Below are 25,031 nucleotides of genomic sequence, written 5' to 3'. Positions count from 1 at the left end.
TGGCCCGCCGCCGCGGCCTCCCCCGGCGGCGCCGCCCGCCCCGGGCTGCCGCAGCGCCGCGATGGAGACGGCGGAGAAGGAGTGCGGAGCCCTTGGCGGCCTCTTCCAAGCCATCATCAACGACATGAAGGTAGGGGATTCCCCCCCCCCCGCGCCCCGGTTTTGCTGTCGTGACAGCGCTCCCCCCGCACCATCCCCCCAGCACCCGGCTGCCCCAGGCAGCCCCCGCGCTGCCGCCGGTGCCCGTCCCGCGGTGGGTACCGGGGCTCTGCTGCCCAGCCGCGAGATGGGGATTGGAACCCCGCATCGGGTGTCGGAGCCCGAACATCAGCCCCACAGCGAGTGTCGGGGTCCCACATCGGCTGTCAGAGCCCGGCACGGATTCCCAGAGCCCCACATCAGCCCCTTACTGGGCATCGGAGCTCTGTGTTGGGCATCGGAGCCCTGGAGATGGCAGCCCTCCATCATCTCTGTATCTAGCGTTGGATATTGGAGCTCCATCCTGGGGATTGCAGCCCCACATCATCCCCAGATCCATCGCTGGCTATCGGAGCCCCGTTCTGGGTGTTGCAGCCCTGTTATCCTTCACTGGGTATCAGAGCACCATGTCGGGCATCAAGGTCTCACACTGGGTGTCAGAGGGTGGCACTAGGTGCCGGAGCCCCACATCAACCCCATAATATGCATCGGGGCCCTGCACTGGGCATTGGAGCCCATGCTGGGGATCCTAGCTCCATATCAGCCCTGTATCCATCCCCAGGTGCCCGAGCCCCTTGTCGGGTGACACGGACCAGGCATCACTGCCCCTCGCCAGGTACCACTGGCCCCACACCGGGCATTGCCACCCACTTCAGGCATCATGCTGTCCCTGCTCCCCCTGCCCCATGCCCAGCCTGGATTTCTGTCAGACCCATTGGGGCTGACACCAGTGGAACAAAAAGGTCCCCTAGCTCCTTGATCCCGTTTCCTAACCCGGGAAGAGGATATTGCCTCCACCCTCCCTGGGAGCAGGATGGGGCCATGTTTAAAAAAACCTTTTTGTTTGTTTGTTTTCATTTCAAAAAAAATAAACTAAAAATGCTGGGGGGCATTTCTGACCAGAGGCTGAGTGGGGAGGAGGGGACCAGCCATATTTCTTCATCTCGGGGAAGCAAAATTCCCACAGCCAGCTTCAGTGCTGGGGTTTAGCCCTAGTCATTTTTGGGAGGCAAACGCTCTCTTCCTCCATCTCCTCCTCCTCCTCCTCCTCTTCCTCTCTTCATGCTGCAGACCCGTCCAGACAATGCTGTCATTGCCAAAGCAGGGGAGAGGGGATAAAAAAAAAAATAAAAGCCTTGCTGGGAAGGAGATTAACCCCTTCGAGGGGCAGTGGTGGCTCTGCAGCCGGACTCTGGCTCAGGGCTGGCAGAAAAGCTCCAGGGAAAAAATCCCAACTCTCCCCAGGGCAGAGGGATCCAGGGTTGGTGCAAAACTGAGCCGGGGTGATCAGCTCCCTCTCCCAAACGCCTTCACCCCAGGCAGCCCAGCTGAGTCCCACACTCCCAGGGGGGAGGTGGGGGCAGCCCCTGCCTCAGTTTCCCCATTCCCCTGCTGAGGCTTCAGAGGGGATAAGCCAGCCCAGAGCTGTCACCTCCCAGGGACGTGCCCAGCACCATCCGGATGCGGTTGGACTGGGAACCCCTCACCCGAGGAGACCGGGATGGAGTCAGTTTCATGTCATTTGAAGGTAGAAAAGATTAAAGAAAAATGATGAAAAAGGAGGAAATCCCCACCACACTGCAGATGGGCCTCAGCTCGTGCCCTGCACAGTGTGCCAGTGGCACCTAAGGGTGTGCTGTCCCCATCTCCCAGCCATGTGGGTGTTCTGGCATGGGCACTGGGGGACAAGTAACTCTCTGCCTGAAGAACTGCTGGCATTGAAGGGCAGTGATGTGCTTATGGTCCTATGGCTGGGCCCCCTGTGCTGGTCACAGGGCAAAGGGACCTTATTTTGGTGGTGGATGGCTATTCCAGCACCCCTTGGCCTGTGGTGGGGAGAATTTGTTTGTTGGTGACAGTCCCTAAGCTGGCTTCATTCCTGTTGCCTCTCCTTGTGTGCTCAGTGTCCCTGAGTGACCTTGGCATGTCCTTGTGCCCATTGTCCTCTTCCCCATCCTCCTCATGCCTGGCATCACAGGGGTTTGGGGGCATCACCCTGCTCCCTTCTACAGGGGAGCCTCACTTGCCCTGCTCAGGGTGGCCAAGGAAGGTGGCCCAGAGCCAGTGGCCCAGGAATGGTGGCCCAGTCCTCTGGCAATGACAGTCCCTGGGGACCCACAATGAGGGAGTCACTGCCACCAGTGTGAAGTGGCACCCTCAAACAGTTTCTTTGCTGACTCATGAGGAAATAGGGGCTTTCAGAGTCCCAGAAAATGCTGGGCTGGTCTCATGCTCCCTCAGTGCAAACTTGTCCCCAAAGCTGCCCCCAAGCCATAGTGCCCAGGGGGATGTGTGGCAATGTACACGTCCCAGCCTAGTGGCTGCCCTAGGGGAGTTTACAGATGCTCCCTCAGTGCAAACTTGTCCCCAAAGCTGCCCCCAAGCCATAGTGCCCAGGGGGATGTGTGGCAATGTACAGCCTGGTGGCTGCCCTAGGGGAGTTTACAGTTGCTTGTCACTGCCATCGGATGGTGAGACCAGGATAGCACCCGGATTTTGTCACTGGGACAACAGGACCAGGATTGACCTTGCTAGGATAGCAGCACCAGCATGGCTTCACCAGGATGATGACACCAGGACTGGTCCTACTGGAATGGCTTTGCTGGGATAGTAGCACTGGGACCAGCTTCACTGGAACAGCATTGGAATGGCCTTGCCAGGATGGTGGCACCTGGATAGCTTCACTGGATTGATGGCACCGGTACTGGCCATGCAAGGTGACACTGGGATGGCCTTGTCAAGACAGCACCAGGATTAATCTCACCAGGACAACATGGACTGGCCTTGCTGGGATGGTGACACTGGGATAGCCTGGCTGTATGGTGGATCAGGATCAGCCTTGTTGTGATGGCACCAGGATGGCCTTGCTGGGATGGCACTGCAGCTGGCATTACTGGGAGAGTCCTCACTGGAATGGCACCAGCATGGTCTACTGGGACTGGCTTCACTGGGAAACAGTGGCACTGAGATGGCCTTGCTGGGATGGTGGCAGCAGCACAGCCCTGGGATGGCCTCACTGGGATGGTGGCACTGGGACTGCCCTGAGATGACTTCACTGGAATGGTTGCACCAGGACAGCCCTGGAATAGCCTTGCCACAAGGGCAGTGGGAATGGCCTTGCACAGATGGCCCTGCCAGGAGTGGCCTCATTGGCACAGTACTGGGGTGGCCTCCCAAGCACCTGTGCCCTGTCCCTGTCCCCACATAACTGCCCCATTCAGGGCTTCAGGGACCCCAACCTGCCCTGTCGGTCCTTGGGCTCAGGGGAGGGGAGCACTGGGGCTCCTGGCTGTGCGATTGGAGCTCTCTGTGAGGTGAGTTTGGCCACCAGTGCTTTGGGGGGAAGCTGCAGCTGGGGGTGTCTCCTCTGCTGCTGGCCAGATTCTTAAAGATTCTTCATTTCATGCCCTCAATGAGGAAGAAATCACTCAAAATCCTGAGATCTCCATGGTCTATAAGTTTGGGTGGCCAGACTGGAAAGAGAAAAAATCAGGAGGGAAAAGAGTTGTGTTCAGCCTTTATTAGCCATCAGAGAAGCTACTGAGCTGCCCTGTCTCTCCCCTGGCTGGGGAAGCAGTGCAGGGGGTGAGGGTCCCTGTCTCTCACCATCGCCCTTCCTCCTTGCAGAGCTCCTACCCCATATGGGAGGATTTCAACTCGAAGGCCACCAAGCTGCACTCCCAGCTCAGGTGAGTGGCCAGAGGTGGGGTGGGACATGGGGGACCCCCCTCCTCGTTGGCACATCCCAGGTGTCCCACACCCACTGAGCTCCCCCCTCGCTCTCTCTGCCTCAGGACCACGGTGCTGGCCGCAGTTGCCTTCCTGGATGCCTTCCAGAAAGTGGCTGACATGGCCACCAACACCCGAGGTAGGGTCCTCTCTCCTGGGGGTGGGCCCAGGCTTGTCTGGGCAGGGGGACAGTGGTGAGTGTCCCCTGTGGGGTGTCCCCTGCCCACATTTCTTGGGTGGACTTCAAGCAGCAGCATCACCGTCCACAGAGAGATGTCCTTGATGTTCCCACACCAAGGTGGACCATTCCCTGGGAAGCAGCATTGAAAGGATGGAGTGGGGAGGGGGAAGGTGGTGGGCACCCATGTGGGTGCTGCTCCTCACCACCCATGGGTGCTTAGCCACATTTTCTGGTAGGGCTGGGACATTCAGGGGGCTCAGCCCCACGTCAGGGTCTCCTGCACCCATCTCAGCCCCCTGGGATGCAGAGTCCACCTTCCTTGTCCCTGGCACCCATCTGGGAAGTTCCCAGGGGGGTCCCAGCTGCTCCGGAGCTCTCCAGAGAAGGGGATTTAGTTAGAGGGAGATTCAGGAGTCCGAGCTTCACTGTTTTGGGGACAAACCCTAACTCACCAGGGAGGTGACTCAAGAGCCAAGGCTGCATGTGGGGTCCCCCATACTGTTGGGGAGTGAGGGGGAAGGATCCCCAGACCCTCTGCGGGTGCCTGCTGGCAACGAGGAGCCACTTCCCACCGCTTGGCTTCTGCCAAGCAGATGGTCCCGGGCTGGTTCGCAGACTGGCGGCATCCAGGCCATCTGGAGCCACGCAAGGAGGAGGAGGAGGAGGAGGAGGTGGAGGCAGCAGCTTGAGCCAGGATCAGCTTTGCCTCCAAACCCACTAGCCCACTGCACCAGGGGGATTAGGGCTTCTCCAGCTCCCTGTCATCCCGGGCAGTCAGAGCAAGGAGGAGGCACAGGAGCAATGCCAGGGACAGCTAGGGACCAGCACCACAGGAGTCAGTGTCACCCTGTAGTGCTGCTGTACCTGCAGGGCTTTTTGGGAGGGTGGACAGCAGAGCAGCATCATGGGGAAACTGAGGCACTGAGTGGGGGCTGGCTGCTGGCCTTGCACACAGTGCATGAGAATCGGATTAGAAGCAGCAGGAGCTGGGATAAGAGCATTAGGAGCTGGATTAGGAGACTACCCCAGTGTAGGAGAAGGCCGTGGCTCATGGGTTCCCCTATTTCCATAGCACTGGGAGACTGAGGGACATCCAAAACTTCTGTAAAGGGGTGGGAGGTTTTTTTGGAGGCTTTTTTAGTGGAGAGGAAGGCTGAATGTCACTCCTTAGTTTGCACCCAAGGATTTTTGATTTCCGTTTTCCGTGGGAATTGCCAGCAGCACTGCCACCACGTGGCCATCCTTAGGCTTCAGCGTTGGCAGCGGTTTCACCTGAAAAGGATGTTCCTGCTATCTGCTGCTGGCAAATATCCCCCCGAGGAGTTTGGACTCCCTTTTTATCCACTCGGGATTGTGCCTGGAGGTGTGGGACAGAGCTGACTGCCTGGAACTAAGCCAGGGTACCTCATTGCTTCCCTTCCCAGCACCAAATCTAAGACAAACCAGGAAAAAATGGCAGCGGGTTCTAATTTCAAAGCCTCCAGAGGCGATATTTAGTGTTTCACGTATTAGTTAGTGGATTATTTATTTATTTATTTATTTATTTTGTGGATTTATCATGGGGAAAAAACAAGCCACCTCCTTCCTAAAGTGTCCCCAGTGCCCAGTGCATCCCAGCACTGATCGTCCCTGTCACGAGCCACCCTCCTGCCACTGTACAAACTGGGCTGGGACTGGTGTGGGGGTGTTGGGGGGTGTCCCTGCCCCTTGTCAGCAGCGCCTTGTCCCCACCAGGTGCCACGAGGGACATCGGCTCGGCGCTGACCCGGATGTGCATGCGGCACCGCAGCATCGAGGCCAAGCTCCGGCAGTTCACCAAGTAAGTGGGACCAGGATCAGCTTTGCCTCCAAACCCACGGGTGTCGGTGACACGGCCTGGCCAGGCTGGTTCCCTCGCTGAAGAAGGGGATGCTGGCTGCTGGCTGGGCACGGCATGGGGGAATGGCTCCCCCCTGGCTCCGGCGCTCTCCCACACTCTCTGCTTCTCTCTCCCTGCTCCAGTGCCCTCATGGAGAGCCTGATAAACCCTTTGCAGGACAGGATTGAGGACTGGAAGAAAACTGCCAATCAGCTGGACAAGGACCATGCGAAAGGTACGAGGGGGGCAGGATGGATCTGTGCAGGGTGGCTGCGCTGCTGGGCAGGGGTCCCCTCTGACAGCACTTCTGCACCCCCAGAGTACAAGCGAGCACGCCATGAGATCAAGAAGAAGTCCTCTGACACCCTCAAGCTCCAGAAAAAGGCTCGCAAAGGTGAGAGGGGGTCTCCTGGGGGGTGCCCCCACCAGCCCCTCTGCAGCACCCCCAGCCAGGGCCGGTATCCTGGCTGTGGCACTGCCAACAGCGGGGTGGGCACTAGGGGGGTCCTGCTGCCCCCCTGTAGAAAGGGAGGTGCCAGCACGGCCCCGGGGGTGGCGGGGAGGCGGGGCATGCGCCCCAGCCTTCGGCCTCTTTTCACAAGTTTTCTCTGTCTCCTTCTCTCTTCCCTCCCCTCCACATCCTTCCTGTAGAGCTACTTGGTAAGTGAACCGCTGCCCCCCACCACCGGCCCCCTCTCTGCTTCCTCATCTACTCCCCCCAGTCTCCCCAGCCTCTGTCTGTCTGTCCGTCCATCCATCCGCTCCCTGTTCCCACCCTCACCCTGCTTTTAGCTTAGCTTAGCCTGCACCCCATGTCCTGAGGCGATGCCAGACTCACCGTGTGGCAGCCCAAGGGGTCCTCAGGTCCCAAGTGCCAGGGATGGGGATGGGGTGACAGAAAAGCCCCCTGCCCAGGGCTGCTGTGGGGTGAGGGTGCTCCTGGACCTTCCAGGGAATGGGCAGAGTGGGAGACCTGTGGTATGTGCTGGAGTGTGAGGATGGGGTGATGTCCCCAAGCTGGGGGAATGGCCTTGGCTTGGCAGTGGCACCGCCAGCAGACTGGGGAGGGTGTCAGGGGAGCCCAGTGCTGACAGTGCCCCCTCTCTCAGGGAAGGGGGACCTGCAGCCCCAGCTGGACAACGCGCTGCAGGATGTCAATGACATGTACCTGCTGCTGGAGGAGACGGAGAAGCAGGCGGTCCGCAAAGCCCTCATCGAGGAGCGGGGCCGCTTCTGCACCTTCATCACCTTCCTGCAGCCCGTGGTGGTGAGTGCTGGGGGCTGGGAGGGTCGAGGGTGGTTCCTTCTGCCCAGTGGGTGCTGATGCTCTCTCTTACCTGTCCTCAGAACGGGGAGCTCACCATGCTGGGAGAGATCACCCACCTGCAGGGCATCATCGAGGATCTGGTGGTGCTCACCGCTGAGCCACACAAGTTGCCCCCCGCCAGTGAGCAGGTCAGTAGGGGCGAGCCAGGGGTCAGGGGAGCAGGGGCCATCTTTGGGGGGACTGAGACCCCATCTTTCCTGCAGGTGATCAAGGACCTGAAGGGCTCTGACTACAGCTGGTCCTACCAGACGCCCCCATCCTCACCCAGCAGCTCCAGCTCTCGCAAGTCCAGCATGTGCAGGTATGGTGAGGTGGGCTCCACACCCAACCACAGCCAGGAAATCCAGCCCTCTTCGTTAACCTCAGTGGGTTAATGATGCTTACGGCCTTTGGGGATGCTCACAAGGTGCATGTCCACCTTCTCATGTCCGTATGGGCAGGTGGCTCCCATTATTATGGAGGAATTGGTCTTGGCACACTGGGCAGGGCTGGTGGACCTATGGGGCAGGATGGGGGCCCGACACATGCCCTGTCCTGGGGTCTGGGGATGATGTGTGCTGTGCATGGGTGTCTGGGGGCAAGCATACCACCTCTGTCATGTCCCCCAGCCTGTTCCCTGCCGCAGGGCCACCCCAGAAGGCAAAGGGACACCCCCAGGATGACTACATGCCTCAGTTTCCCCATGTTGGGATGTGTGGCAGGGCGCTGGCCATCCTGCCACCTCCGAACCTTTGTCTTAAATTCTCTTTTCCTTCCTTTGTCCTCCCCACCGGCGTGTCCCCGTCCCCCCGGCGCCCCCCCAGCAGCGTTAGCAGTGCCAAGGGTGGCATGGCGTGGCCCGGCGGGGCTCAGACCTGCTCACCCAGTTCCACCTATCGCTACCGCAGCCTGGCGCAGCCCCCCGCCGCCGCCACCCGCCTCTCCAGCGTCTCCTCCCACGACTCCGGCTTCATCTCCCAGGACGCCGCTTATTCCAAACCGCCTTCCCCCATGCCCTCGGACATCACCAGCCAGGTACAGGGAGGGTGGTCCGTGCTGCCAACCTCCGTGCCTCAGTTTCCCCTTCCATAGAATGGGTGGGTGGTGATGGGTGCAAGGCAAGGGTCCAGTGCAGAGGTGATGAGACCCACCCTCAGAACTATTTCCATCTGTGTTGGCATCACGGGAAATAAATATTGGGAATATTGATGGTGCCTGCCATAATTGTGGGCATCCTGGGCCACACGGCAGAGAAACCCTATCAATTAATTCCTCCAGGGATGAGGCACAGATATCCCTCTCCCTGTGCCAGGAGAACAAGGTGTTTCCCAATCACCACAGCCCCGTAATACCCAGTTTGTGCCCCCCTCCAGGCAGCATGAAGCAAAGCTTCCCCTTCATGCTGCACCATCCCCAGTGCCAAGGATGCTTCGGGATCCCCAGGGAGTTGCCATTCCTGTCTGTCCATGCTAACCTGGCATCACCAACCCAGCAAGGGCCCCACTCCCCGAAATACCTCTTGGCTCTGCATGGCTTGGGGTGAGAAGGGGGAAGGGTTGGGGCAGTGCATCATCCCAGTTCTTGACCCTGCTGCCAAGGTCACATCCTGCTCGCCATCCTGCAGCCACAGCCAGAGGGGAGGAGGGCTGGGGGCCTCGCTCAGCCAGGGAGCTGTGGGCGCTGCTCTAACCGGGGTCATGGCTCTGGCTTTGCTTGCTAACTGCCTCTTCTCTCACCTTCCGGCTCTCGGCTCGTCACGGCACAGCAGAAGTCCTCCAGCTCGGCGTCCTCAGAGGCATCCGAAACCTGCCAGTCAGTTAGCGAGTGCAGCTCCCCCACCTCGGTTAGTCCTTGCCGTCCCACCAGGGTTCCATTTCACACGTGGTTCCCCCTCACTTCACGGGTTCAGCCCCCAGACCCTCCCCTCCCTTCCCGCATGGGGCAGAGCATCCTGAGCGGCACCCGTGGCTTGACTCGGGGGACATCAGCTTGAGACTTCCTGCCACACTCCCGGTCCCAGTGTCACCAGCATGAACCGCATGCCTTGCCCGTTGCAGGACTGGTCCAAGGCCAGCCCCTATGACCAGCCGGTGGTCCCTACCCTGCAGCGGCGCAAGGACCGCGTGGAGCACCTGCGGGAAGCCGAGATGGGCTCTCCTGCTGGGGGGTACCCGGGCATCGGAGGCGAGGACGCTCCCAGGCCCCGGATGTCACCGGCTACAATTGCTGCCAAGGTACCAGCTGTGGCAGGGAGGGCACAGAGGTGGGGGCTCCTGGGGACTCCCAGAGGAGGAAGCAGGGTGCTGACAGTGCCCTTTGCCCCAGCAGCATGGGGAGGAGGTGTCCCCTGCCGCCAGCGACCTGGCCATGGTCTTGACCCGTGGGCTGAGCTTGGAGCACCAGAAGAGCAGCCGGGACTCGCTGCAGTACTCCAGTGGCTACAGCACGCAGACCACCACCCCCTCCTGCTCTGAGGACACCATCCCTTCCCAAGGTACTGGCACTGGGGATACCTGGGACCACCTGAAATGGCACTTAGAGTGGGGAAGGTCACAACAGAGGTTTTGGTGATCCTGGGGCACAGCTGTGTGCTCTGGGTGTCAGAGCATCAGGCTACAGTCATGCTGTGTAGGGTCTGGTGCAACAAATAACCACAGCTTTTCCTGGTTATTTTGGTGTTAGCTGGGGCTCGGTGGGTGCAGTTGTGCCAGGAAGTGCCATGACAGGTGATGTGGTGATGTGTCTGTGCACAGAGGTTGAGTACAGGTGGAGATAGTGGCAGATGGTAGGTGATGACAACAGAGTCTGTAGTTGGAGATCAAATAACCACATCTGTTATGATGTTGGCATGATGATAGCTGAGCCAGTTATGAGCATGTGGTGGTGACAGTGGAGATTGGCTGTGATTGGGATGGTTGTGATGGTGACAGTTGGGTTTGGCTGTGATTTCAGTGTAATGGCTGGGGTGACTGTGCTTTCCCTCCAGTGGTGATGTTTGTGTTTGATGGTGAGCATGTTGTGCCAGCAATGACTGGGACAGTAGTGGTTGTATGACGATCACGGTAGTTGAATTTGGTTGTTGTTGTGCTGTGCTGGAAGTGGCTGGGGCTGGCTTTAATGACATGGCTGAGCTTGGCTACCCGCTGCCCCCCAGCCACGCTGATGGTGCTGCTCCCTCCCCAGGCTCCGACTACGACTGCTACTCGGTGAACGGCGACGTGGAGTGTGACCCCCAGAGCGATTTCGACAAGTCCTCCACCATCCCACGCAACAGCAACATCGCCCAGAACTACCGGCGGATGATCCAGACCAAGCGTCCCGCCTCCACCGCCGGGCTGCCCAGCGGCACCAACCTGCCGGCCGGCACCACCCCGGGGGTGGCCACCATCCGCCGCACGCCCTCCACCAAGCCCTCGGTCCGCCGCACACTCTCCAACGCCGGCCCCATCCCCATCCGACCCCCCATCGTCCCCGTGAAGACCCCCACGGTGCCCGACTCCCCTGGCTATGCCGGCCCTACACGGGTGGGCAGCGAGGAGTGCGTCTTCTATGCTGATGATGCCTCTCCAAACCCCCTGGATTTTGCCAAAGCTTCGCCCAAGCGGCTGAGCCTTCCCAACACCGCCTGGGGTGGCGGTGCCATGGAGATCTCTGTCTACCCCGGGGCCGGCCAGCACCTCTCCGCTGAGGAAGAGGAGGACCAGCAGTTGGCTGCCAACCGGCACAGTTTGGTGGAGAAGATTGGGGAGCTGGTGGCCGGCGCCCACGCCCTGGGGGAAGGCCAGTTCCCCTTCCCCACCGCCCTCGTGGGGTCCGGCCCCAGCGAGGAGACCCCCGCGCCGCCCCCCGCGGCCTCCATGGACCCCCCGGCCGAAGACATGCTGGTGGCCATCCGGCGCGGGGTGCGCCTGCGCAGGACCGTCACCAATGACAGGTCGGCCCCGCGGATATCGTGATGATGCCCCGTGCCCGCCGTGGCCCATGGACCCCCGGGACAGCCCTGCCTCCCCAGGAGCCCCCACCCGCCGGCACCCGCTGCCCTCCCCTCCTGGTGCCCCCTGCTTCCTGCCCTCCTGTCTCCTCCTGCCCTGCCCTCTCCCTGCATCCCTCCTTCACTTGCTCTCTCTTTGGTCCTCTTTCTCCTCTTTTTCTCCCCTTCTTTTTCCTATTTTTTTCCCTTGGCTTTTTTCTTCTGTTCTTGTATGTCACTTTTCCTTCTCTTTTCTTATTTTCTTCATTTTCCCATTTTTCTTCTTTTCCTCTTCTTGTCCTCTTTTTCTTTTCCTTTCTTTTTAACAATTTTTTTTCCCTTTCTTTTTAACTCTTTTTCTTTTAATTTCTTTTAAACTCTTTTTCTCCTCCCTTCTATTTTCCTCTTTTTTGTCCTTTCCTTTTTTTCAGCTCTTTCCCTTTGTTTCTCTCTTCCCGTTCCCCTCTCGCTTTCCCTCCCTCTCCTCTCTGTTTTCTGTCCCTCGGGCGCAGGCGGGTGGCCCCAGCCGCAGCAGGAGAGGATGGTGCCAGCAGGGCTGTGGCAGCCGTGGAGCACCAGGAGCACCAGGAGTGGGGGGCCCTGGCCCCATTCCCCCCAGCTGCCTGCTTGGGGCCAGGACAGCTCAGCCTCATTCCAGGGGGGCAGAAGAAACGGGCTGGGGGTGCAGGGGGGAAGAAGAAGTGGGGGACATGTGAGAGGGTGGGGGGGTGGGGGTAGAGGCACTGCAATCCCCTCCGCCTTGTGGGGACACCAGGGTGCAGGGACTGAGGATGCTGAACCTCCACTTCGCCCTCCCTCACAAGGATCACTTGGGACCCCCTGCAAACCCCCTCCCCCTGGCTCGGCACCCACAGACCCCGCTCGGAGGTGGGTCAGGCACGGCAGGTTTGACTCAGACCCCCAGGCAAAGCAGCTTTCTGCCGGCGGCTGGAGGAAAGCACAACCCGCGGCCCCTGCTGTACATAGCCCCGCTGTCTGTCGCATCGCAGCCCCTCAGCCCGCCCCCTTAGGAATAACAATTTAGTTCTCCCCCTTCCCCTTCTCCTGCCCAGAACCGCTGAGGCCAAGTGACAAATGTTTGGGTTTGAGGGAGGGGGGGTCTCTTATTTTGTACAGAAAACAAAAATTCTTTGGAAAAGTAAAAAAAACTGACCTGTCTTTCGACTGAAGTAACTTTTCTGGTGCTGTTGTTAACTTGGTCCTTATTCTTTTCTCTTTTTTTAATTTATTTTTCCTCCTCGTGTTCCCGCCTCTGCCGCCGCTTCCCCTCTCCCTGTCCCTCTGCCACGTTTCTTTCTCTTTCTTTCATTCCGTCTTCTCTTTTAATTTTTTTTTTTCTGGTGGTAATTCCCCTCTTTCCCCCCCTCCCCCATTTTCCATAGTCACTGCTACAAGTAACGAATGCACTGTGAAGATTCCAGTATTAATAAAGGTTGTACTGTAATTAATAGCCTTGCCTGTGCTCCTGTGGGTTTTCTGGTTCTCTGGGATCACCCCAGTAATGGGGAACAGGCGAGAAGGTACCACCACCCCTTTGGGTTCCCATGGCTTGAGGGGGTGGGTGTTCTGGGGTATGGAGGAGTGCAGCAACATGGTCAAGCTGATGGATGACCCTGGGATGCAGAAGAACATCCTGCTGCCCGTGCCCTCCAGAAGAGGGGGTGCAGGCGGTGCCCCCCACCTCCGCCCATCCCAGCAGCGTTCCCGCCTCCCGGATTATCGAGGCCGATTGCCAAAGCTCGCCAGGGCAGCACAACCGGCTGTGAGAGCAGAGGGGATGGAGGGGCTCAGCGTGGGCAGTGTCCTGCTGACCGGCTGCGACGGGGGGCTGGGCCTGGGGCTGCTGAAGGGGCTGCTGGAGCAGCCCAGCCCACCCCGGCACATCTTCGCTGCTTGCCTGGACCCCCAGGGCAAGGTAGGGAGGGCACGGGCACAGGGGGGACAGGAGGGAGTCAGCGTTGGGATGGGTGCCTGGGGATGCCACAGCCAGCCCCACCTGAAATTGGGGTGCTGAGTGTCAGCATCCTGAATGGTGAATGGTGTGGAAAAATACATGTATATATGTAGGTGTGTGTGTGTACACACACACACACACACACGCATATATATATATATACATATAAAAACATATATATGTATTTTTCCACACCATTCATATATGAATAATAATATATAAATAAATATAGAATAAATAAATATATAAATATATATATATAAATACACATATATGTATTAAATATGATAAGTACCAGTGTTTGTATTGAATATGCATGTATTTATTTTGCCTCTCTTGGCACAGGTGTGTGCGTGGTGGGGAGCACAGGGGGGGTTGCTGGGAGCGCAGGGGGGGTTGCTGGGGGCGCAGGGGGGGTTGCTGGGAGCACAGGGGGGTTGCTGGCAGCCCTGGTGCCGGGGGCATGGCTGCGGGGAGCTTTGGAGCCGCCGGGCTCAGCCAGGAGCAGAGCAGCAGCGACCCGCCCCAAATTGCTCCCTTGCTGGGGGCGCAGGGGGGTTGCTGGCAGCCCCGGTGCCGGGGGCATGGCTGCGGGGAGATTTGGCTGAGCGGAGCAGCAGCGACCCGCCCCAAATTGCTCCCCTGATCTTACTGTGACCTGCCGGCTGTGACACGAAGGGCCACCCTCTTCCCACCCCGGCACGGGGCAGCCCCCCATTTCGTGAGCTTCCCCACATGACCCCCTCCCCCGTTTTTCCACCTAGGCTGTTAACGAGGTGGCTTTGGGCTTTCCCAACGTCGTGATCCTGCCTTTAGGTAAGTGCTGGGGCGGGAAAGGGATGAAGCTTCTCAGGATTTAATTGCAGCCGTGGGTGGCTCCAGGAAATGTCACCAAGCAGGTGGGTCCCTTGGTTTGGCTTAGCTCAACCAGGTCACTGATGGGACCAGGAGGATGCTCAGTGCCTGGGAGTTCCCTCCTGCCACGTCCTACAGCACCTTGCCAGGATCAGGGCCACCAGCCTGTCCCCAAACCCTCCTGTCCCCTTGCAGATGTGACAGACCCCAACAGCATCAAGGCAGCAGTCAGGAAGGTGCGGGCAGAGGTGGGAAGCGCTGGCCTCAACCTCCTGATCAACAACACGGGCACCACGCGCCGCAGCACCTTGGCCACCGAGACAGCAGAGAACATGAGCCTCGTCTACACCACCAACACCATCGGGCCCCTGCAGACAAGCCAGGTGAGGACACGGGCCAGCCCTGTCCCAAACACTGGCAATAGGGAGGAGGAGGATGGTGGTGCCTGAGGTCCCATCCCCTGCAGGCCTTCCTGCCCCTGCTGAAGGAGGCGGCTGAGGCCGAAGGGCAGCGTGAGATGAGCTGCAGCAGAGCTGCCATCATCAACATCTCCAGCATCCTGGGCTCCATCGAGGTTGCAGAGGCTTGGGAGGAGAGGCAGGACATCTGTTACCGCTGCAGCAAGGTACTGCCCCTGGGGGATGGGAGGAGTTGGGGGTCATCTCCTCTGGGGTTCCCCCAAGCCCTGGCATTGCCAGATCACGATGCTAAGGAGGGGAATTTGTCCTCCCAGGCTGCTCTGAACATGCTCACCAAGTGCCTGGCCCTGGAGTACGGGAGCAGAGGGATCCTCTGCGTGTCTGTGGATCCTGGACATGTGACACCTCCCTTGGAACAGGGGATGGTGAGTGATGGGAGGCGCATGGAGTCCTAGCTCAGCAAGGTTCCACAGGCATCCATTCCTGGGGGATCCTTTCCCTGGAACATCCCTTCCTGAGGCCATCCCTTCCCAAGGCCACACCTTCCCATGAGCATCCCTTCTCAGGGTCATCCTTTCACAAAGAATTCCCTTCCCACAGACATCTCTTCCTATGGGCACATCCCTTCTTCACAGGGTATTTCTTCCCATGGACATCCCTTTCCCATGAACATCCCTTCCTGAGGCATCCTTGACCATGGACATCCCTTCCCTGGGCACCCACATCCATGCAGTCCCTTTGTCCCACAGAGGCTGTGTCACCACAGCAAGGGGACAATTCCAGGCGCTCCCCCCAGACTATCCAATTTCTCCTATTTTTATTTCCTTTCCCATCCCGATGGTGTGTCAGCAGAGGGCACCCCGGTCCTGCACTCAGCTGTCCCTTACCCTGCTCTGGCTGTCCCTTACCCTGCTCTGGCTGACATCCCTCTTTTAATTAGGGATGAAGAAATTAACCTCCATCCTTACAGCACTCAAATGAGGGACAATCAATTTGTACAAAGCCACATTCCTTGGCTGCTGGAGCATCTCCAACTGCTCCCAAACCAACCCAGCCAGAGCTGGCATTCCACCATACCCTGGGTGGGATTGGGGGTGTTGGGATGGAGAATCTTGGCTCACTTTTTCCCTTGCCCTTGGGTGTGACAGGGCCCGGTGACGCTGGAGGAGAGCGTGCGGGGCGTCCTGCAGCTGCTGGCCCAGCTCTCAGCCACCAGCAATGGCACCTTCTGGGACTGGAGAGGGCAGAGGCTGCCCTGGTGAGAGCAGCATCTGCCCACTGAACTTAAATAATTAATTAAAGTGAATTAATTGCCATTTCCAGGGGGGGGGGGGGGGGGGGGTAGGATGGGCAGAGGAATAAAAACAGGGATGCACATGTTGGGGGATGAGAGTTGGATTTGCTGCCCCCCTGGCCTGGGATGGTGATTTGTGCCAGGGCAGCATAAGGAAGGATGCTCCAAGTGTGTTCCTGAATCCAAGGCATCCCCTGGGGCCAGGAGAATGCCCTGGCTATCCTCACTCCAGGGCCATAAGCCATACTGCTCATGGGGACATCCCAGACAGGCCCCAAACTCAGCCCTTCTCCTGCTGGGCCTGCCCACCCCAAAACCAGCTGGCCTTTCCATGCCCACCCCAAAGACGCTGCCAGGCGTTTTTCTTGCTGGTTCAAGGCCAGCAAAGGTTCTTCCTGTTCCAGCAGCTGGAGGCTTTCACAGCAGGAGATGGCCCAAGTCTCAGCACATGCCTAAAGATGAGTTTTGAGACCTGGGCAGGGCGTCCTGGGCTGACCTTCCTCCATGGTACACCAGGAGATAATGTAAACAAGCTCCCATTCTTGATCCTGTGAGTGCTTTCCTGTAGAGGCTCTCAGCTGTCATTTTTGAAGCCATCTCTCAAAAGAGGGATCAGAAGAAAATGCACAATATCTCAAGTGGGCTTGACATGCAGCCCATTGCTGTGGGGATGCTCTGGGAAGCTTGGTAGGGGTCGTTTTGCAGGGACAGCTTCAGTTTCTCCACAGTGGAGGAGGATGAAGGATCATTCCCACTTTTGACACGAGGGAGTGGGAGGTTGGGCTCAGCTCCAAGGGCTGAGGCAGCCCAGGTAGGTCCCTGGACCACACAGGGACTCAGTTAAAGCCAGCAGGGATGGGAGAGAGGGTCCCTTAAGTTAAAGCTCTTATCAAGCAGTGGATCTCTTGGTGGGTTTTATATGAGCTCTGCGTGGGCTTTATATAAACAGGAATCACCACTAAGCATGAAGGGAGGAGGAAAAGGGGGAGGAGGAGGAGAAGGGAGACTCCTCCACTCATGCTGCAGTGCCCATTGACTCATGAGCCTAAGCCATGAATACACCAATTAAGGTCTCTAATAGCTGATGAGGGTAATTAACTGAGCTGTAAAGGGGGGAGGCAGTCAGGCAGCCCCAGTGCCTCCAGTGTGCCGCCTGCACCACACCACCAAGCACAACAAACCAATCCAGATGTTTCCTTGCTGGGGTCACCCAGCTGTGACAGGCCACCCACATCCAGCACACAAACACTGTCCGCTCTTGGATGGGGCAGCACCCCCCAGACCTGTGCAGGCCTGATTGCCCTGGGCCTCACTGCCACCGAGCCAAAAAGACCCTTGTCACTGCCACCAAAGCAGAAACCCTCACTGTCAGTGAGCCATGGACTGTCACTGCCCATGAGGCAGGGTCCCGCTCTGCCACCAAGTCCCCCGGGGATCACCAATGTGCCCTGGCTTTGTTCCACCGACAATGACACTCCTCACAGCCACACAGGGGTAAAGATGTGCCAGAGAGTTGTGTAATCCCTCCAGGCACCCAGGGGAATCCCCATGGTCCCCCAAGAGACACTGGGCGCTAAAAAGTTCAGCTGTTGCATTGGCCGGGAATCGAACCCGGGCCTCCCGCGTGGCAGGCGAGAATTCTACCACTGAACCACCAATGCCAGATGTGCTGAGCGTCTGAACCCTCCCCACACGGCCCCAGCATCCCAAATCCAGCAGAGTGAATGCAACGCGGGCAGGCACTGCTGGCTGTGAGCACAACACACACACAGACACTCACAAGGGGCACCCCAACCCCCAGCTCTGATACCGCGGCTCCAGACCATGGAAGAGCCTCTTCTGCTGCCTCACCAGCAAGGAGGACATGTCAGCAGCCCTCAGAGTTAGCCCTCTCATGAGACAGCCCAGCAAAGCTCCCTCTCTCCACAGAGGGGTTGCAGAACCGTCCGGGGCACAGGACAACCCAGCCACACTTGGGCTTCACACTGGTCACCCAGCTGTGACAGGCCACCCACATCCAGCACACAAAAACCTCTGCCTTGGCGTGCAGCAGCATCTCCCAGCCACAAGTAACCCATGGCTGCATGGAGCCCAAGTCAGGTGGAGAGGCTGGGGGCTCCAGAGTTGAAAGTCAGGAAGGACACGGGGCTGCACTGACGAGGAACCAAACCCTGGCTTTTGAGGGGGAGCACAATAATCATCCCACTGAACCACACATGCCAGATGTGGAACTGCCCACAGCTGCCATCTGCCTCCATGGCCTGGGCACCCTTGACATGAACCAGCACCTCCCACTGCTCCTAAGCCAGGGACCTTCACTGACATCTACATAGCACCCCTTGCTGTCATTGAGCCAGTGTCCCTCCCTGCCACCCAGCCGAGCTGGGTCATTCACCAAACCATCTCCTCTTACTGCTCTCCGGTGCCACCAGGCCAATACTCACCGCAGGCAGAGCTGCTGCTGCCACCCCGGGGCCTGAGCACCCGCACAAACTACACAGTCGACCCCGCGGGGGGATGCAGAGGAAGCACTTCTACAGAGATGCCCAAAGGAGCACCCACGGGAGCACCCCTGCACTATCCATCCCATGGACACCCTGGCAGCCGCCCCCAAGGGACAGCGGGGTGCAAAAGATTCAGCTGTTGCATTGGCCGGGAATCGAACCCGGGCCTCCCGCGTGGCAGGCGAGAATTCTACCACTGAACCACCAATGCCAGATGTGCACAACCTCCCGGCCCTCCCCCCCCACACTCCCAAACCCTGCGGGGTGCGAGCAGTGCCCACAGGCCCTCGCAGCTCTCAACGCCCCCACAAATCACCCCAGCACAGCTCTGACAGCGCACCTCCAGACCGTGGAACACCCCTCTGCTGCCCCACATCGCCTACAGCAAGGAGGGCCTCTCAGCAGCCCTCAGAGTTAACAACCCAGCAAAGCTCCCTCTCTCCACAGAGGGGCTGCAGAACCTGCCCCGTGCCACAGGACAACCCAGCCACACTTGGGGCTCACATCGGTCACCCAGCTGTGGCAGGCCACCCACATCCAGCACACAAACGCAGCTGTCTCGGGGTGCAGCAGCTCCATCGAGGCAGCAGAATCTTAGGCAGAGAGGCAGAACCATCAGCGGGAAAACAGATGAATTCACGGGCACATTCTGCCTGATCCCCCGCAACCGCCGGCCCTAGTAGTGCCACCCCGTGAGGGAGGTCGGTGTGTGTGACAGTCCCATTCTCCCCTCCCCGGCTGAGCAGGTGCCCCGAGGGGGACGGGTTGCAGGCAAGAAAAAATACAGCTGTTGCATTGGCCGGGAATCGAACCCGGGCCTCCCGCGTGGCAGGCGAGAATTCTACCACTGAACCACCAATGCCAGATGTGCAGTACGACTGAGGCGCTGCCCCAGCACCCCGCACCCCGCTCCCAACTTCTGTCCTTGGATCCTGTTCCTGTCAGACCCTCCAGAGAATCCCCTCGCAGGGAAAACATCCATGCCCGTGTTGTCCCCTCCCGGTGCTCGTGGCTCAGTGCGTGCCCCCCAGCACAGGAGTGCGAGACGTGCGGCTGGGCTGGGGTGCCGGGGGGATCCTCACCTGCCGGTACTTGCTGTACTCCTCGCCCAGGGCATCAAAGAGCTGGCAGAGCTCCTGGGTGTACTTCCAGGATGGGTGCTTCTCTGGCAGCACCTCACGGATCCGCAGCACGGCCTGGGAGCTGACATGGAACCAGAGGTACCGCAGCGCTGCCTCCGACACGGTCCCGTTGCGCTGAAGGGCAAGAGGGTGAGAGCCAGGCAGCCCCCGTGGGTCCCTGAGTGCTCCCATCATGGGACTCTCCCCTGCCACCCTCTTACCAGGCGGGTGATGTTGGAAGGCCTCAGCACCTCTTCATACTGGACCTGGACTGTGTAGTCGATGGGAAAGTAATGTTTCTGGAAAGGCAAGGAAGAGCATGGGGGCTGGCAAGGGGCAAAGCAATGGGCACATCCTTGCCAGCCTCAGCACGACACCGGGGAGCAGGTGCAAAAGCCCTTTGACGTGGTCAGCCCCCAGCAGAAGTAGCCCTGGGCACAATTTGGTATAAATTGTCCCTGGTAAAAAACACAGCACTCAGCACCTGGCCGCTGTAGACCAGTGGGTGCTGCCCCCCACCCATGACCCCCTGGAGCAAATTGGGGCCCTGCAGTGCCACATGTCCCCCCCACCTCCCAAAGCTGGGGTTACCATGTACTGCAGGCGCATCTCATACTGCAGCTTGTCCTGGAGCAGGCGGGTGAGCTCGCATTCGCCCGGCGCCGCGGCCTCCAGCCCCAGCACGGCCAGGACACCTGGGCAGCCAAAGCCAGTGGCATCAGCCCCCTCAGGGACACCCACTGAGGTGACTCCTGAGGCCAACCCCCGTCCCCCAGCAGTACTCACATAGGACGGCAGCGTAGCCCTGCTGCATGTTGATGGTGGCCGTCAGTGGAGCCCCAGGCTGTGCCTACATGGCTGGGGCTCACCGGGAGCCTCCAGGGCAATGGCGTGGATGGTGTGGGGACAAGGGACAGGTGTAGGCTCAGGGCACTGGCTGCTCTCCGGTAGCCCCGGGCAGTTGTTCCCTGCCATGGATGGGGGGTTAGTCCCCCTTCCCGGCAGTCCCCGCTGGCTTCTCCTCTCCAGCTGGTGGCAGGGAGGCAGCAGGTCCCGGGGCCGTCACAGGGTGTTGGCAGGGATGTGTTTGCAGGGGTGCAGGAGCACCCCCGGACTGCAAGAGGGAATCTGGGGGAAGAGAGCCCCGGCTGCAGCCCTAGGGTAGGCAGGCGCCCAGGCTGCAGCCCCCAGGCAGGACATCTGCTCCGAGCCCCGGGGACCACGGGGAGGGGACAGCCCCGCGTGAGCCTCGGGTGGCCAAAATACTGTGGGTGGCCGTGGAGCCGTGTATGCCTATAATATCCCGCTTGGGGCAGGGCTACCAGGGCTTCCCTGATGACACCCTCCGGGGATTTCCAGGGAAGGAAGGGGATAGACCCAGCCCCGTTATCCCAGCGGTGACTAAGTCCAGCCTCAGCCGAGGAACGCTGGGGGACGGGGCTGGTGAAATGGCCAAGCCACCGCATGCTGGGTCCCCACACAGAGGTGTCTGTCCCTACACCCCTGTGAAGGGGGCTCTGCCATGCCCCCGCTCTGTGGAAGGAGACCACAGCATGTCCTGGTGCCACATGTTCCACAGCGCGTCCCCTTGCGAAGGAGGGTGTGCTGTATCCATGCCACATCCCAGCACAGAAGTGGCCCCATCTGCGCCCCCACACCATGTCCCGGTGCCAGGGGAGCCACGCTGTGTCCCCACGCGATGCCATGTCCCAAGGGAAAGCAGCCGTGCCGTGTACCGTGCCGTGCCCCCGCGCAAAGGCGCCGTGCGCTGTCCCAGCTCGAAGGGGTGCCACCCACAATGCCCGGTGAAGGGACCTCTGCGCCGTGTCCCCAGGCAAACACGGCCGGGTCGCGGGGTGTGCGTGTCCCGTGCCGCGTCCCCACGCGGGGCCGTGGGTGCCCGGCCGCCCCCCGCGCCCCCCGCCGAGGCTCCGCGGACCCAGGGGCGGCGGCCGGGGGCCGGGCGGGGAGTGGGGACCGAGCGACCGCCCCGCATGGCCCGGGGAGAGTCCGGCCCCGCTCCGCCGCGGGCGCTCGGCTACCCCAGGCGGGTGGGTGTCCCCGGGGTAGGGAGCGAGAGCGGGAGGTGTCCCCAGGCTACGCAGACAGCCCAGGCTGGGGTGTCCCCAGGGTGCTTGGCTGACCCTCGAGAGTATCTCCGTGTTCCAGGCAGGTGTCCCCGGGAGTGCTCAGCGAGCCCAAGCTGGGCGTCCCGGGATGCTCAGCTGCTCAGTTCACCTAGCCTAGGTACCCCCTGGTGCGCTCAGCTCATCCAGCTGCGCATCCCCAGGGTGTTTGGCTCATCCTGCTGGGTCCCTCCCTGCTCCTTGGGGTACTTTGCTGCACCAGACCCTGCGTGCTGGTCTAGCTATGGTGCAGGCCTCCTCCACTCCTCAGGGTGCTGAGCTGTCCCAGTCAAGTGCCCACATAGCCCCTGGGGTGCCCAGCTGACTACTCTGGACAGCCAGAGGCTCTTCAGGGTGTTCTGCTCTGCCAGCACTGGCACCTCTAGGATGCTGGGCTTTCCTGGCTGGGTGTCTCAGGGCACTTTCTGGGCTGAGCACCCATGGGCACGTTTGGGACAATCGAAGTGGGAGTCAGCCAATGCCTTCCCAGCATGTGCCCGGGGAAGGGCTGCACTGCAGCACTAATCCCAGAGGGGCTGAGGTATTCTAAACTGGCTCCAGGCCAGCAGGACTCTGCTCCCTCTGGCCCAACCCCACGTCATCTTCTCAGGATGCTTCAGGGCTGAGCTCCTGCCAGGAGCAGGGGCCAAGGGACATGGGACATTGTCCTCCCCCACATCATCCTGAAGAGCCCCTTGGAAGAGCCACTGTGTCTGTGCTCAGGGCTGCTGAGCATCCAAAGGGTCAGCAAGAAACATCGGCTATCAAAGAGTGGGTCAGTGCTCCCAGGGAAACGCGTGGGAAGGAATGCACTTCTGCCTGTGAGAGCGCACTGGGATTCCCCTGGCACGGAGTCAGGGCCACTGCCGTGCTCCTGCCAAGCTTCCCCTGCTCCTGGCCAGTCTCAGGCACGGCGCTTGCCTCCCTCCCAGCACTCGTCGGGGGCGAGATGCTCAGCTCTAAGCAGGGAAGGAGCCGCTCCATCTCAGGTGTCCGCAGGGATTTTGCCCGCAGCTGCTGCAGTCGCCGGAGGAAGCCATTTAATAGCATTCCCTGCCCACGTATTCATCAGCCTGGCAGCCGGGAAGGGGCGAGGGAGAGAAGAGAAAGTGCGGAACTGCGCAGCACCGTGCTGGGGGCGGTTTGCTCTCCCTGGCCGCTCCGGGGCTGGAAATCAGTGCTGGGATGAGCCCAAGGCAAACAGCTTCCCGTGCACGGCCCCGGGAGCTCTGCACCCACACAGCAGCAGGACTCCGAGCCCCTGCGGCTGCAGGAGGGAGCCTGCTCCAAGAGAAACCTTCCTTGTCACAGTGAAGAGGATCTGGGGACTCAGGCAGCTCCCCACAGGCCCCCAGCTCCTGATGGCTAGGAATGGGTCCCCCCAAGGCTTTGCCTTTTACTGGAGGCAGGTTATTCACCGGGTACAGCCAAGCAAGTAAAACCTTGTGCTTGGAACCAGTTTGGGAACATCTCAAGACATGCCTCCCCTCCCCAGCTTTCACTTTCAGAACACCAACAAATACCAAGGCCCACTGGAGCTCTGCTGGAAGTGCCCTCTGACCAAAGCATTGCTCCCTCAGGGAGGACAGGGAGCACAGGGTGAGCACTTTATGGCAAGCCAGAAGCTGGACCCTACAAAGCTCAGCTCCCCTTCACCCCTTCCTTGACACAGCTGCCCCCACTCAGGCCGGGGAAGGAGCACAAAGTCCTTTGCTCTGCCAGCAGAGGATGGGTGGGGCTGTCAGAGCCAAAGGGTGCAGCCCAGCCTTGTAAGCCCCTGCCAACGCAGGCCTGCGAGGCTGAAACAAGGCAGGAGGGGAGAGGAGGGTGCAAAGGACAGGGCAGGAGGGTGTGTTTGCCCTCACCCCACTCAGTACATGCACCAGAGAATGTGAAAGCTGTTCAAAGGGAACACAGGCATCAAGGACCACCTGTCTCTCCAAGCTTCAGGTGGGGAGCAGCATCCTTACTGGGATGTCATAGGCTATCAGTCCCCACCAGCAGGGAGTAAGCAGGGAGTAATCCAGCAGAACCAGGAAGCACTTGCTGTGTGGGTACACTCCACCTGGGAGCCTCTGCAGCCAGCTACCAAGCCTCTGGGACAAGGACCTTTCCCCAGCCCTCCTGGCAGTCAGCTGCTCCTCCCAGAGCTGCAGCTGCTACACTGGGCAACACAGGACCCCCAATGTGCAGCCATGCTCTGGAGTGGCTGCAAAAATGACTCTTCTCTCTCTCCACAGCCTGCTCTGTGTGTGTCCTAGGGCAGACCAAACAGTAGGACATCAGCTCCAGGCAGGGCAGGGGGGCAGTGAGGGGCCTGCAGGAGCACAGGGGCTCAGGGTGTGCACATTTCTGTATTCCTCCTCCTCCCCTCCTGCTCCCGCCAGGTCAGCAGCAGCTGCCACGAAGGAGAAGAGCCCCAGAGCCAGGGTAGTGAAAAAACAGGCTTTTATTCTTCATGTGCTGCTCACAGTCACAGCTTGGAGACACTCTCTTGCCAAAGTTATTATGAAACAAATCAAGTCCCAGACTCAGGCCTCGCTCTTCCCCACCCCCAAGAGAGTCAACATTGTACAAAACTCTATTTACAGGGAAAACAGTCAGAAATGGTGAGTCCAAAAAACCCCCTTGCAATTCAGAAGAAAACGTTCAAGACAAGTGTGACAGTTACACCCTCCACAGCCAGCTTCCCATTGGCTGCTCCCTGGACTAGTAAAAGCCCAGAGCAGCCCACCACTGGCTACTAAAAGAGGAGCCTGGTAATCCTGAATCATGCCACAGCTCTTTCCTTTCCTAAAACGCTGGGATATCACAAACCCCACTTGACCCAACAAAGACTCAGCTGGATCTGCCCTACAGAACTTTCAGCAAGATACCCTGGGACTCCCTCATCTGAAAGGGAGGACAAGGACATGGGGCTGAGGGTCAGCTGGAGGCCCTGCTTGGGCACTTCCCAAGAGAGAACTGCTCTGGCCAGAAGCCGGAATGTCAGGAGCCTTCACATAGGCAGCAGGATGTGTTGGGAAACCTAATAGCTGATACTGTATTTACTGGACTCACATTACTTTGAAACACAAACCAAGAGGACCAAACCAATATTTGAAAAGGGGGGAAAAAAAGCACACACTCCTCCTGATGGTGCCTGGAAGAGCACCCAGAGGAGCCGCGAGATTTGTGCCCCGGCAGCTGCCTCTCAGAAAGCGTAGCGCGTGCGGATGTCCTCCAGCTTCTTGGACACCTCGGGTGGGGTCCGGTCCAGCTCCTCGGCCACATTCTTCTGTTTGTTAGGCTCCATGGAGTTGAACTGCTCACACAGGTCCCCATCAATCACGTTCTGGAGGGGCAAGGAGGAGAGAACTGAATCGAAACCACACAGAGGCACTGAACCCTGCCTAAACAGGGAAAAATGGCCACAAACAGTTTGTTCCCAGGAGTTTCTTAATCCTGTCCTGGAAACGAGACCATGCTCGGTGACCTCATCCGCTGAATAGCAGC

At 59.5% G+C, this 25,031-nt stretch overlaps 5 protein-coding genes and 3 non-coding genes across 14 annotated transcripts in view; 3 read left to right on the top strand and 5 right to left on the bottom strand.

Annotated features, from left to right (window-relative positions):
* VAC14 (VAC14 component of PIKFYVE complex) overlaps positions 1-4,021 on the top strand; it is a 65,039-nt gene extending 61,018 nt beyond the window's left edge. The window contains exons 20-21 of the transcript XR_005952372.1: positions 3,826-3,887; positions 3,993-4,021. The gene's annotated coding sequence lies outside the window, so the exon portion shown is untranslated. The remainder of the gene's footprint in view (positions 1-3,825; positions 3,888-3,992) is intronic.
* On the top strand, positions 10-11,386 carry MTSS2 (MTSS I-BAR domain containing 2). Of its 7 annotated transcripts, none has more exons than XM_041400513.1 (15): positions 10-130; positions 3,826-3,887; positions 3,993-4,066; positions 5,843-5,927; positions 6,110-6,201; positions 6,286-6,360; positions 6,618-6,626; positions 7,076-7,233; positions 7,314-7,421; positions 7,497-7,594; positions 8,100-8,307; positions 9,041-9,115; positions 9,330-9,506; positions 9,601-9,766; positions 10,456-11,386. In XM_041400513.1, exons 1-15 carry the CDS (start codon positions 62-64, stop codon positions 11,226-11,228), a joined length of 2,229 nt encoding a protein of 742 aa, XP_041256447.1. In that variant the 5' UTR covers positions 10-61; the 3' UTR covers positions 11,229-11,386. The 7 variants fall into 7 exon arrangements, with proteins under 7 accessions (XP_041256447.1, XP_041256446.1, XP_041256449.1 ...); XM_041400512.1 differs by having other exon boundaries at positions 8,097-8,307; XM_041400509.1 differs by lacking the exon at positions 10-130 and adding an exon at positions 2,666-3,512 and having other exon boundaries at positions 8,097-8,307.
* A 1,654-nt stretch (positions 11,387-13,040) lies between these two features.
* LOC121333806 (C-factor-like) lies at positions 13,041-15,753 on the top strand. The gene is made up of 6 exons (XM_041400519.1): positions 13,041-13,178; positions 13,982-14,033; positions 14,268-14,455; positions 14,539-14,697; positions 14,806-14,916; positions 15,640-15,753. The coding sequence occupies exons 1-6, from the start codon at positions 13,041-13,043 to the stop codon at positions 15,751-15,753; spliced, it is 762 nt and encodes a 253-aa protein (XP_041256453.1).
* Positions 15,754-17,375: 1,622 nt separating this feature from the next.
* TRNAG-GCC lies at positions 17,376-17,446 on the bottom strand. Its single transcript has one exon. It is a non-coding gene; the product is annotated as a tRNA-Gly (tRNA).
* A 983-nt stretch (positions 17,447-18,429) lies between these two features.
* TRNAG-GCC lies at positions 18,430-18,500 on the bottom strand. The gene has a single exon. It is a non-coding gene; the product is annotated as a tRNA-Gly (tRNA).
* Positions 18,501-19,080: 580 nt separating this feature from the next.
* On the bottom strand, positions 19,081-19,151 carry TRNAG-GCC. The gene has a single exon. It is a non-coding gene; the product is annotated as a tRNA-Gly (tRNA).
* A 151-nt stretch (positions 19,152-19,302) lies between these two features.
* On the bottom strand, positions 19,303-21,311 carry IL34 (interleukin 34). The gene is made up of 4 exons (XM_041400858.1): positions 20,197-21,311; positions 20,002-20,105; positions 19,632-19,709; positions 19,303-19,545 (listed from the first exon to the last, which is right to left on the bottom strand). Exons 1-4 carry the CDS (start codon positions 20,222-20,224, stop codon positions 19,303-19,305), a joined length of 453 nt encoding a protein of 150 aa, XP_041256792.1. The 5' UTR covers positions 20,225-21,311.
* A 2,656-nt stretch (positions 21,312-23,967) lies between these two features.
* SF3B3 (splicing factor 3b subunit 3) overlaps positions 23,968-25,031 on the bottom strand; it is a 28,928-nt gene continuing 27,864 nt past the window's right edge. The window contains exon 26 of the mRNA XM_041400989.1: positions 23,968-24,870. Coding sequence (XP_041256923.1) covers positions 24,730-24,870 — 141 coding nt within the window. The 3' untranslated portion in view covers positions 23,968-24,729. The remainder of the gene's footprint in view (positions 24,871-25,031) is intronic.

This window comes from Onychostruthus taczanowskii, unplaced genomic scaffold, assembly GCF_017590055.1.
Source record: "Onychostruthus taczanowskii isolate IOZ18803 unplaced genomic scaffold, ASM1759005v1 scaffold18, whole genome shotgun sequence".
NCBI classification, from domain to species: Eukaryota; Metazoa; Chordata; class Aves; order Passeriformes; family Passeridae; genus Onychostruthus; species Onychostruthus taczanowskii.
The sequence above is the reverse complement of the archived record's forward strand: the minus strand, read 5'-3'. Positions and strand labels throughout refer to the sequence as shown.